We start from the raw sequence: 13657 nt of genomic DNA, 5'->3' as shown, positions 1-13657 counted from the left end.
AGAAAAAATTTATTCATTCTCACTTAAAATTGACATTTTACAAACTATAATTAAATATTGTACCACTAATTAAAAAATCAAAGAAATTCATTGAAATGTTTTGTCATTTGAAGGAACACAAATTTTAAATGATCGTTTTATTTAGATGAAAGAGAAGTTATGTTTTATACTCAGGCTTATTGCAAGTTCGTACGGCCCTGTCTTCTGCAATATGAACCAATAAGAATTCTACCACGTAACGAGGCGTCCCTATTGTTGTTTTAACGTGCGATATCACTATCCAGATGTAGTTGTATTGTTTGTCTAGTTCAAGATAGAGCACATTAAAAGAACAATGGTGGCGCACCGAAACGCTGTGTGAGTCACGTGACGAATTTCTCGTAGTCCATTTTATCATGCACAGGAACGTACCTATTTACATGCAATAACCCGAATTGTGAGCATAAGTTTCGTCTTCCCCATTCTTTTAAATAAAAGGTTGTCGTAAACCCCTGTGCCTTCAAATGACAAAACATTCTCTTTTAAATTAATAGCGTATAGGTATGAAGTCAAGTTTGTAATAGGCCGATATTAAGTAAGAATGAGTAAGTCATCTTTTCTAAGAAATTTAATGCTATGGTACGTTCCTGCAGTAGACACGTGATTTTGTTATAATGTTTCTATCTTTGATCAAGATAGACTTTAAATAACTTATTCTATGTTACATTATGAAATAAATGCATAAAATTCACCATCTAATTGATACCACAGATATTTCACTTGATAATTTATGTATATTTCAATCATAATAATATATAATGTCATTTTAACATTTAAAGGAAAACGTTATAATAAATTGCAAATAAGATTTATTGAGTATGCACAAGATAAATTGTACAAATCAGGGATTTCTAAAATAAGCATAAAAAATTATAATCATAATTCCTACCAAACTTCATTTCTTTACACCACATCATTCTCAGAATACACTTTGTATTGTTCCTGTATGATGTAATAATAACAATACATAGTAAAAGTTATTACATACTTCTTTTCTTGGTACATCACTGAAGGAAACATGTTTTTAATGTCTGGATTTACACATTTATGTTTTATGATATTTACAATACTTTTTGGAATGACATAATACCTTGCACATCTGATACAGTTAATAAATGACAAAATTGATACTGTATGCATAATGCATTGCTGTGTCTAATTTTTAGACGCTGACGATATTTCCATCGATAGATGCATTAATGTAAGCACATAGTAAAAAATTATCGGAATTGTATGGGGCTTATCCTTAAGCCAATGCATTCTTTACCAATTAATGCAACATCACAAACTTTACATACTGTCTCCTTAAACTGTGGCAAATAACTAGCTCCACATAAGGGACACTTAACTTCTGGCTTCCCTTTATAAATTGGAACGAATGTGCTAGCACATAACGAGAATGGATTATGCTCATCATAGACTAATTGATGCTCATCCACTGGATTCTTATCACATGCCTGAAAAAGATAAAATAAATGAAACAGTACCCCATTATAATTGTACATATTAGCGATCGAGATAAAACAATACATACTTGTAATATTTTTCTAACTTGCTGTGCTAAGTCCGGTTTGGGACCTAATTCAAGTAATCTCCTAGCGAAGGAAGAAGCGGTTTTGTAGTTCTTCAATTTAAAGAACATATTCACAGCTATCCTCAAAGTGAGGATTTGATGTACTGGTTGCAAACTGCAATGTGTGAAGTAAGCTGCCATTTCGCAAATGCGTTTTTGTTCAGCTAGAGTGGCTTTAGGCAAATTCTTCCTTTCAGTCTCCATTTTTAAACCTAGAATATACTCCCTGCAAATTTGAATTAACTGCTGAGCTTCCGCAATATCTTGTCTCGTGTCCACAACTAACAGTGGTACACTAAGTAAAATTGCTTGGAACTTTTCGATTGCTTCCAGGAATTTTCCACCGGTTGTTAAGTGATAACATACTTGAAGTCTCTGAACTAAATCTGTCAGATGTAATCCAATTGCAGGTAGACCGCTTTTTGGATTTGTATCTTTCCAATTTCTTTGAGGATACGCATGTAAAGAAGGTATACTAGGTAATGTGTCGAAGGCTGTTTTCGCACGTGCATATGTGTTCATAAAGAGATTCTCATAAGCCGCGAATTCAACCACACCGACTTGATCGTTTAATAATCTAAATGCTGTTTCAAATGATCCAGCCAATATATGGTCTACAACTAATTGGGAATTGTTCACCCAATGTTGTGTTGGTGGTACTCCTTTTGTGGGTGGTGTAAAATAACCATCTTCTGTTGTAGTAACTGCAGTTTCAAGTTCTGGAGGTAGATCTACGTCTTCAACGTCCCATCCAGCACTTTCTTCACCTTCAGGTGGCTGTTCTGTTTCACCACCTTCTTCGTCATCTATTCCTAATTCTTCATCATTGCCCCATCCTTCGGCAGGCACAGTAGTATCTTCTTCTGGAGCCAAAGCAGCAGCTACTTGGCTCTTTCCACGTGATAACATTGCACCCTCGAAGAAACCTTTCGAAACTGTTAACAATGGCCAGTTATTTTCAGCCTGTTGAATAGGTACAGGTGGCTGGAGATATACTGCTCCTTTTTCTAGGGCAGAAAGTTCTTCGCTCATGGAGCTGTAGTGAACATCATCTTCCGACGATGAAATTCCGTGAACTTTTTCTGTCACGTAAGCTAAAGATGCTTGGCCGGAATTCTAAAACATACCAAAATAAAATGAATATTCCGTAACAATAAATCAGATCTTGATTAACATTTGCAAAAATGCATACCTTTAAAATTTTTGCACGCTCATAGATGTCACCAAGTAACAGGCTACCCTGATATTGTCCAGAGACATCCTTTCTAATTTCTGCAATTTTTATCATTTTACGTAACTTTTCCAAGTTACCGGTAATGAGGTAGAGGAATGATAACTTTTCGAAATTCTTTGTTCTCTGATAACACATCTCCACAACTTGATGATTGCCTTGTAGTAACGCTGCTTGAGCTAAACTCTCCCAACAGGCTTTCTGATCGAGAGATCTTGCCGCTTCTAAAGCAACTTCAATATTTCCGCATTCCAGAGCAAGACCAAATCTAGTTTTTTCGTCTTTGACAAAGTGCAAAGCAACTTCGGGATACCCCTTTTGTTGCAGGTACGCAATTATAGATTGACCGACGAGATTTGCATTGCGAACCATGTGCAATACTTCTTCATACTTTCTATTAATCAAAGCCAGTTTGAATTTATATTCTGTTGGATCTATTCTAAGGATCCTTGGTCTGCATTCTCTGTCCAGGCAATAAACTTGATTGCCTTTCACTCTAGTTACATAGATTGGTAAATCTAATGTGCGAATGATGCCGTGATCACCGTTATTAATTGCATATTTAATGTGATTACTAGTAGTGTAGATAAATACTCCAGAATCGTCCCATGCTCCTGACTTAACTCTAGTGTTCTCATGAACGGAGCACAGGGACTCTAATCGTCTGTTACAGATGTTAACCGTATGTTTTGCAAGTAGAGCAACATGAGACATGTCGCTAGACCAAACGACGTATCTGCATTTAGAGATCTTAACTTCGGCCAATATCCTTTTTTGCTGAACATCAAAGAGTGTTACTTGGTCAGCATCCCGTAGCAGGAGCATTCCCGTGCCAGCATAGAATATTTCATCACAATTCGATATCTGCACCTTTTTAGTAACTTCATTCTTCAAGTTTTTGATGACCAGCTGAAACAGAACATAAATTAATTATTGTTTATTAGTTCCAAGGCTTTTTTGGTCAACTTTTCTTTAAATACCCACCGAATATACTCTGTCTAATACAGCAAAACGGTTTCTAGCAACCCAAATCGCGGTGACTCCAGATGCTCGTTTTGTGTCTGCTTCGGTATTTGAATCACCTTCACGAGGTATCATGTACAGATCATAGGTACTGTTCTCAACATTGTTAGGTGATCTTGTACAAATTAAAACAGCGTTTTCTGCTTGATTATATGACATACTATAGGGAGGTATCTTCCCTCCTCCACGAATCTGCATAACAGACGTGTCTTTCGAAGTAGTAAAATCCAATTTTCTAAGGAAACGTTCTTTTACATAATAAAGAACATTGCCATACACAGCATACGCTGGACGTTCTCTCTCAAGTTTGAAAATAATCATTCCAGAATCATGACCAGCAGCAAAAAGGTTTAAAGTGGGATGAGCAGCAAGGACCCAAAATCTTTCGTGCTCTCTTCTGAATGTGTGTAAGCAAGAACGTTTTGTCATATCCCAAACACGAATACTCTTATCCTCAGAATTTGAAAGAATTAAGTCTTGTCTAGGGTGGAATAAGACACAAGAAACGTTGTTGTAATGTCCACGACAAGTATCAACCTCCCACGCTTTAGCGTCATTCATTCTCCACATTTTAATCTGACGATCGTCGGCTCCAGAAACAATTAAGGGTAATGTGGGGTGGAAAGACGCCCAATTAACACCACGATCGTGTCCTTCGAGGACATGTTTTACAACAGCATCGGCTTGGCCAAACAAATCTGTTGCTCCAGGATTTTTCAAATGATCTTCCAGGCCTCCTGGACCAGGAGCCACATTTTTCTTTCTCAAACCAGATATATCCCATACCCTGACCGTTTGATCTAAAGAAGCTGATACTATTATGTCTTCAGTAGGATGGAACTGTGCACACATTACATAGTGATTATGTCCAGTTAATACACAAATGCAAGTGCGGCTCTGCCAGTTCCAAATACGGATTGTTTGATCATCTGATGCACTTAAGATCCATGGGTATTCTTGATGAAATTCAATTGTTCTGATATAATCTAAGTGGCCTAATAAAGTAAAGATACATCTACGCTGTTTATAATTCCATACTTTAATTTTGTAATCATCACCACCAGATACAAACAATGGTTGTTGATTATGGAAGCAGATTCCACGAACAGGACCATCGTGCTCATCAAATTTGTCTAATAGGGTACACATACGATAGTCCCATAATTGTATAACACCATTATGTAAACTGTAAAAAAGGATTTATGTTATACTTTTTCATAATTATTTTATTTTATTTGCAGTGAGCACTTGATTAGCAACATTTTATTTTAATAATAATAATTTATATAATAATGCAAGTTAAAAAAAATTATCAGAATATTGAGACTTTCACAGCCTGATATTGTATAGTTGTTACTGTTAAGGATTATGAGTGTAAATTGTGTCCTTTTAAGAGAAATGATTCCAACTTAAAATCTTTGTTTTCTTATCATTCATTCAAAACATAAAATAAAAATTTATTTCATGGATAATATAAAGAACAGCAAAGACATATTAAAGTAAAAATTAAGAATTTGTATGTTATATACCTGGCAAGAACCCAGGGGCGTTTCGGATGAAAAGAAAGCCCTTTGACACGGGCAGATTTTGTCTCAAATTTCGTCAACATGTTTTATTCAGTGTCAAATAAAGTAATGTTTTTAAGCAAACATCCTCTATCCCTAACCTTAGAAAATTTGACACGACTGAAGACACGTCACTGCTGCCACGAAGTACAGTATCTCAAGAGATATTCACCTGCAGAGTGCAGTTTGAACGACACAACTAGAGAAAGATCATTTAATCGTTTCAGGTTTCGTTACATGTAAGTAAAATTTGGAATATATTTTAGTGGACACTTTATTTTATTTATAAATATCTTCGTGAAATTTTAATAGTATACTTTTATTTTATCTTTGATTCATAGTTGACTGATAATCAATGATAGTTTAACAATAGAGAATATACATATACAAACATATCTTATGCACCGAATAGGAATTTTCGGAAGGATTAAGACAGTTTTTGATTTATTTTTAATTTCATATAAGTCCCTCCATAAATGACATAAATTTCTCTTTGATACGGTCTTTTTATAGAATAAAATGAGAATTATATAAGTTGTAATAGATTAAAATTGTACTTCGTATAAATATTATTTTTTTGGAATCCAAAAGAACTATGTGCCAGTTTTGGATTGGTTTAAAATGTAGCACGCAAGCTAGGACCCGCGCATGCTCATTTACAAACCACTGTTTTGTCGTCTGTTTTTTAAAATGTAGCACGCAAGCTAGGACCCGCGCATGCTCATTTACAAACCACTGTTTTGTCGTCTGGTCTTTGCTGTCAGCCTAGAAAAATCTCTGATCTCTTCACTTACTTTGCGAATATTTTTGAAATTCTGTATATGATTATGATTTTGTATGAAGCATTGTAAAACAAACGATTCAAAGTTTTGATTTCTTTCCCTTCTTAAAGTAAAGTAAACATCTTCAATTATAGTTTTCAAGTATATACATGTTGACGTAGGACAGTGGCCGGTACATTCGAGTGGAATAATGCGAAAAACTATTGATGTTACTTTTCTTCATTTGTTAAGTTTATTCATCTTGCTTTACATAACTGTTTCGGTGGAGTGTAACGAAAAACCATCGAGTGAAGAACTCAAAGCACAACAATTTCCATCCTGTGCAGCTTGTAAGGTCTTGATAAATAGTTTTAAAAAGGTGAGTTTTTTATTTTATGTGTGTCATGAATGGAAAATAAGTTATACCTGAAAATATAGTCCTTAAAAATATACTATTTATAAAGTATTTTATGCATATTACTATTTTAAAAGTAGGAATGCATCAAAATAGAGTGATAAGTATGAAAATAAAATTGGTACAAAAATATTTGTTATATGATCTTACTTTCATTTAATTGTCTCCACTACATATTTATTCCATAATATACTAATGAAATTTTTGTTATCTAGGGTATAGAAAGGACTAAGCGTGAAAAATTTGATGGAGGCGACAGTGCATGGGAAGAAGATAAATTGGGTTCATATTCAAAAAGTGAAACTAGATTAATAGAAATACAAGAACACTTATGTAAAGAAGTAGAACGTGGTGAGACTCAATGTCATGCCTTAGCCGAAGATTTAGAGAGCAAGATAGAAGATTGGTGGTTTAATCGTCAAGAATCAAATCCAGATTTATTTGTTTACATATGTATTCAACAAACAGAACGGTGCTGTCCAAACGATCATTTTGGACCACAGTGTGTACCATGTCCAGGTTTTCCAGATAAAATTTGTAACAATAATGGTAAATGTAAGGGAGCAGGCACTAGAAAAGGAAATGGTGGATGCTTCTGTGATAGAGGCTATCAAGGAGACAGTTGTTCTGAGTGTGCAATTGGATTCTATGAATCCTATAAAGATGAGAATAAACTTCTTTGTTCTCACTGTCATGCTGCTTGTGATGGTGCTTGCAAAGGAGCAGGGCCAAAGAATTGTGAGAAATGTATGGAAGGATGGCATATGATAGATAATGAAGGGTGTTCTGACATTGATGAATGTATGAAAAGCGATGAATATTGTCCTGGCAATCAGTTTTGTATTAATAAGGAAGGAGGCTACTCATGCTTAAGTAAATTATAAGAAATGTATATTATATGTAGTTAACTTGAGAGGTAAACTTTGATACTAATTGTTTGACTTAATTCAGGTTGTGACAAAGCCTGTAGTGGTTGTACAGGTGATGGTCCAGATATGTGTATAAAATGTGCTGAAGAATACCATAAAAAAGATAATTTATGTATAAGTAAGTTTTATGATTGATTTAAGACAAAGTTATTTCTGTATTTAGTAGAGGGTAATATTTATATTGATGTAATATAAATTTATTTATTTTAGACTCGGATCTTCTGGGACGTAAAAAACAAGAGAATATGGCTAGATATGCTACGTATTTTGGTCTTTGTATAGCAACTTGCATTATCTTCCAACGAAATATTTATATAGCAAGTGTAATAGGTTTATTAGTTGGTGTATACATATCAGTTTCTGAGTATATGATAGCTAATAGTAACCTTCAAGATACAACACCAAAATTGGATATCCTAGGACCAGTGTAAATCAAGACATAGTATACCAAAATATTATATCATTGTACAATTCATTCTGAGAATTCTTTTCTTGAATAAAAAGTGTATAATGTATAATGCCAATTAATAATACATTGTAGATTAAACATCATTGTTTTAATCTATATATCATTATAATCATTATCTTCTACTTTGAAGAATTTTGTATTAAAAAACATTTAAAAATTTCTAATTTAAAAAATGATTGTAAAAATTTGTGGGATGCATATACAAAACATAGAATACTATTAAAATAGTATTCTTAAAATAGTATTCTTCAGTAATTAAAAATGTTTATATCACTGTGTTCATTGCGTTTGTTGATTTTTTATACATAAATAAAAGTATTAACTTAAGTATTTCAAGTACATGAAGTCTATGAGATATAAACTTTAGAATAACGCAAATGATGAAGTTGTAAACAATATTACTAACATAAACAGTATTTAATACCAGGTAAATAATAGCTATTATTGCATAAGTTAAAACCATTATAGTTAAATAAATAATTCTAACATATATTGACGTAAATTTATAATTTTAGTACATATACATATACATACAATTTTATTGCTGCAGGATACAGATCCTGTTACATATTGGTCATGTATTACTTTCAATCAGTTTCACTAGATGGCGTCAAGGATGAAGAGTTTCTCGCAACACTGTGTAGTTCCTGTAAGTATATATAACCGTAAGGAGGAACGAAACAATGCAATATTCAATATCATATCCATATTATTATTTTTGGAGGAAGCTTAGCACTGTCAGAGCTACATAAATTGATTATAAAAAGAAATTAACGCTTACAAATAATTCCTATAATTGTTTATATTTGTTTTATATCTTACATCTATAAACAGTTTTAATTCGTAGTTATAATTCTGTAGTTTTTAATTTAAATAGAATTTTATTTCTTCAGACGGAATATGTTTATTCCTACAAGTGTAAAAAAGTTTGAGATGAATAATTTAAGCTTATACCAAATTCACACTACCGGTCACAGACACGGTCAGATGTTCAAATCACGATCATTTAGAATTTAGATTACGTAATGATGATATGTACATATTATATTTCTCTCATTGGTTTACGTGCATATGAGTGATAAAGACTGTTGCCACCGTGACCGCTAGTGTGAATCTGGCCCTATGGTGATCACTTATTTATATTTTACAACTGAATCATGTGAAATATTTGATTTATGATTCTTGTTGATAATATAGATTTAAATATAAACAATGAAATCCTACGATTCAATAGTGTTAGTGTACGATAAATATTGATAGATGAGTAAACAATATTTTTAATAGTAATTCATTTATAAAGGTCATTCCATTTCAAATCGATCACTTCTTGGCTCATTGTTAGTGTCAATGTCGGGGTGGTGAAAAAGCCGCTGCACAAAATAATTGTCCATCCCATTCCTGTCTCCTACACTACGAAAACAGATAATTACAGTAAAGTCTTTCTAGTAAAATTAGCATTAAAGTAATTTGTTCCAAGAGAATCCTACGTTGTAACTTCGACAGTCTTGCAAAGGTACATTTAAAGTGTTGTGTAGAGACGGGTGATGTAGTCTTGTACAGAAATTTGACTAATATCTTTATTCAAACCGAAGACGACAAGCAAATATGCACTAAAATTGTCCGATAAGCTGCTACTAACTAAAAAAGTAAACAATAAAGAAGTAAAAACCCCAGCACAAAAGTTGATACATAATATTCAGAAACTGAAAAAAAAAATAAAAACCATAAATTTCAGTAATCTCTCCACCACAAACCATTTCTCTAAATAACTCAAGATCTCCAACAAGGAATAAATTCTCCTAAATTACAAAAAATAGTATTATCATTACGCACATACTCCCACGCCCGTTTCACACAATTAACAATAGACATTTGCAATCACACAGTGTCCACGAGTCCCTAAATTCCAACCAATTCTACTCAAGCATTTCCTATAATATTCAAACCCGGTGATTCGCCGGTCACTGCAAGAGTTCCACACCAGAATGTCTCTCGAACCAAGCGTCCACATCTGCAAAAGTGAGCACCGCCCTGTTATCCTAGACAACTCTCAGCACTGACACATCCTCCGGTGTACACACCGATCAAACCTCGAACAGAAAAAAACCTCCAATACATCAATACATTCAAAGAGTCCATGTACGACGATCCTTCCACAAGTTCCCCGAGACCATAACCAATTACCACCCCCACAACGCATAAGTAATGCACTTCCTACCTCAACAGAGCACCACAGTACGTAGGACTATCTCTCATTTCATCTCCCAGACTCCAAACACGAAGCATGTAATTCACCTCAGTCAAAAACACCGTTTCATCCATGGAAATCGACAAATCCCATTGACTTCGACTATCAAGTAGACATTGCAAGACAAACGTGACACGGTCCTCGTCATGTCTTTACAACGTGTCAGTTTTACGCACAGTTCGACGGGAAGGAAACCGATGTCCCGTAATCTATGACGAATAGTAATCGTATGAACCGATGCACTGAGATTCGCGGCAATGTCAACTGAAGTCTCGAAAGCATTCAGTTCCGCTTCCTGGATAGTGCCAAGGTTTTCATCGGAAGTCGCACGACTTCTTCAGCTGTTTCCTCGGTGTCGGTCTTGTATCCCGTCTGGGCCATTTAAAATGAATTCTTTAGTATATCTTCTTACTATCTTTTCAATGCAGTCTTTGGATGTTGCAGTTCGCAGGCAATTCTGTCCTCGCTGGTGGTGAGCAACAGTTTGGCCCTTTGAAAATTCTGGGAGAGTACGAATCGTTCTTTGATGCAGTCTGTGTATCGATCATAACTCGCAGGTGTAATAGTTTCATCGATCTTACGGTACATCGAGCTTTATTTTGGGAGGGTTCCTTGGAAGGATTGTCTTTATTAAACGTTAAGATGTGAAGTTCTGCTGTATGTGGGTGAAAGGAAAGCTTTCTGATGCGTCTCGCGCGAATAGACTCCTGAAAGACCACTCGGATCGAGGTACAGAATATTGTTTAACGGTTAACTGGTTTTTTCTTATTTGATTTTATTGTTACTGGTAGCATCTTGTGCTTACCTTGGAGAATAATTTAGACGCTTCTGCTAGTGAGAAAGAAGAAACGTATATTGAAGTGTGGAAATTCGTATTAGGAGGATATGCTTCGCGGTTCGTTTCAGACTGCGTGTGAAGTATAAAATGTGATCGTATTTATACAGTGCGTTTCGTGAATATATCAAGTCCACGTGAAACTCATTTTATTTCGATTAGGACGTTTATTAACTTGTATTTTGTAATTTATTGGGTTGTCATTATTTCGGACGATTTGAAACATTCTTTTTCTTATACTGTTAATGTCGTTTTTTATATTTTCCTTGATATAGTCGTACGTTTATATAATCGTCATTTTTAGTGCATTCACGGTTTGAAGTAAATGATTATTAGAACATGTACGTTGTATTAAGATGCTCCATACATTGTCAATGGGATTTATATCTGGGGAACGCGTGAAGTTGTCGAAAGGATACGGTATCGCTAGTCTGTGAGAAGCACGTATAATTACTTCATATTGGCGATTTATTAACTACACAGTTATAAGTTGAATAAATATCTAGTATACATATTTTTTAGTTCTTTGAAATGGTTTTAGTCGCTGACCGCTAGATGGCCGAATGCACTTTTACTTTCTCACAAGCAAAAATGCATTCGCATAATATATGTATACCAATGCAGCGTGGGAAATCTATGCAATACTCAAAATATGAAACATTTCCATATTTAATTTTTGTGGTCGTTTGTCATAACAACAGGCATTTGGTTAACATCAATCATAATACATACTTTCTTTAAACACTTTCAGGTAAAAAAGCGTTTCTGTTACCGAAATTAATATTATTCCGAATTTCGTGAAGCAGTGATAAGTATGAATTTGTATCAGTTTCTGTTTGTACTTGATTCGTGGTGCTATACAATCGACATTGATGCACGAGTAAAATGCAGTTAGTGTATCTATTTTATCTACTTGCACAAACACATCAATACACATTTGTTATTAATCAAAGGAAGTCTTCATGTTCCAGTACAAGTTGTTCTGATGTTTATAATGTCATTGTTAAATTAGTTTACCGTGTAATCTTTGAATGCATTCAGTGATTGATAGAAAGAACGTGAAGATTCATGATAACACTAGCGAAAACCAATAAGTTGCAGCCTCAATACATTTATTCCCTCGATTTTACCGGTAAAGCATTTAAACAAATCCAAGAAGTAAATAGCATCCGAGCAACCGCGTCAAATTTACGATGACGATCCAGCGCACGTAACATTAGACGATTCACCGCTAGATTCTTTAAAACCAGAAAATTCATTCGCTGTTTCGTTTCAAGATATCGTCTCATTGCTGCTCCCTCATTCTCAGATAATCCATATAAAACTAGACAGAGAGAAAAGGTCGTAGTCACAATAGATTCGGTATTCAAGCACCAGTCGCACAACAGGAAACGCATCGTAAATTAACAACTGAAAAAAATTATCGATGCAGTTCTAAACGTCGAAGGAACGAAAGCTTGAATTTAACAGATTTTCCTGGGGAGGATGTGGAAAATGGAAATGAAACACAGTGTCTGTTCCAGGGGGAGGTTTGTATGGTTCTCGGTAAGTTTGACGATAGGGTGAAATGTCTGGAGCGCGTGAGATGGAATCGAGGGGGTTGTAGGGTTGGAACTGAAGACCATTTTAGAGGAATCCGTGTGTGTTCCTTGCATCAGAAAAATAGTGTTAGTTGGTTTAATTCTTGTTGGGTTTTGGTTTTATTTAACAAGGTGCGGCGGAATCAAGGGTCTTCGTTTTGAAACCTTGGAAGGGATGCAGGTATTAGTGAGCCGGGTGGCGCATAGAGGGCCATTGGGATTAATTAGTTTCTCGAAAGCAGAATTTCACGTTCTCTGTATTATATGCAGTAAGTGCAGACAAAATCATAGCAATACTCTGTGTAACATATCCATATATTTTATATAATTTTTGGCCGTGAGGAGATGGTTTTCCGTCCCAAAATGAAATTCAAACAAAATCTAGTACCATGTACATAGTTATCTATATACACTATGTATGTTATGTAATATTTAATTATAAATTGTTACATGTTTTACTTAAAGGTATCGTTTTTAATTAATATGCCGATATTTGTGTACGTATTTTGTGGTAAAAATATTGCAAGATTTTATTGTCAGTGAATATAACAGAGTCACTTCCTTTCAGTTGAATGCACTTGGTTTATTAGGAAGTGTTGTTTTTACTGAGAACAAATAAATCCTTTATGTATATTTGTGAATAGTATTTTTTAGTATAAATTTAGATTTCTATAACGTCAATAAATGAATTATAATGAACCAACATATTTCGTAGTTTGAACGTAATATTATTTATGTATGGTTAGTACTATCAAGTTGTATAACGTATTTCAACAACCTATATACACCATGTATTGCAAATAATTTTTAACAGATTACACACAGGCGTACATGTATGTATTTTAAAACGAAATAAAAATTTCGATTCTTACAGTATTTTTTGTTCTCAAAATTTTGAAATAAGTAAAGATCATTCTTTTAGTGTCGTTTCACATTTTTTCCTACATAGACTGTTAGAAAAAACGAAATCGAAAGAGAGGGTTCGTCTC

At 34.3% G+C, this 13657-nt stretch overlaps 2 protein-coding genes across 2 annotated transcripts; one reads left to right on the top strand and one right to left on the bottom strand.

Annotated features, from left to right (window-relative positions):
• Positions 1 to 1157: 1157 nt before the first annotated feature.
• LOC107194486 (coatomer subunit alpha) lies at positions 1158 to 5475 on the bottom strand. The gene is made up of 5 exons (XM_015584126.1): positions 5396 to 5475; positions 3828 to 5052; positions 2805 to 3752; positions 1574 to 2728; positions 1158 to 1496 (listed from the first exon to the last, which is right to left on the bottom strand). The coding sequence occupies exons 1-5, from the start codon at positions 5473 to 5475 to the stop codon at positions 1260 to 1262; spliced, it is 3645 nt and encodes a 1214-aa protein (XP_015439612.1). The 3' UTR covers positions 1158 to 1259.
• LOC107194485 (cysteine-rich with EGF-like domain protein 2) lies at positions 5474 to 7967 on the top strand. Its single transcript, XM_015584125.1, has 5 exons — positions 5474 to 5670; positions 6445 to 6571; positions 6823 to 7480; positions 7559 to 7654; positions 7747 to 7967. The coding sequence occupies exons 1-5, from the start codon at positions 5474 to 5476 to the stop codon at positions 7965 to 7967; spliced, it is 1299 nt and encodes a 432-aa protein (XP_015439611.1).
• The last annotated feature ends 5690 nt before the right edge of the window (positions 7968 to 13657 follow it).

This window comes from Dufourea novaeangliae, unplaced genomic scaffold (assembly GCF_001272555.1).
Source record: "Dufourea novaeangliae isolate 0120121106 unplaced genomic scaffold, ASM127255v1 scaffold51, whole genome shotgun sequence".
Taxonomy (NCBI): domain Eukaryota; kingdom Metazoa; phylum Arthropoda; class Insecta; order Hymenoptera; family Halictidae; genus Dufourea; species Dufourea novaeangliae.
This window is presented reverse-complemented; position numbering and strand designations above follow the sequence as displayed.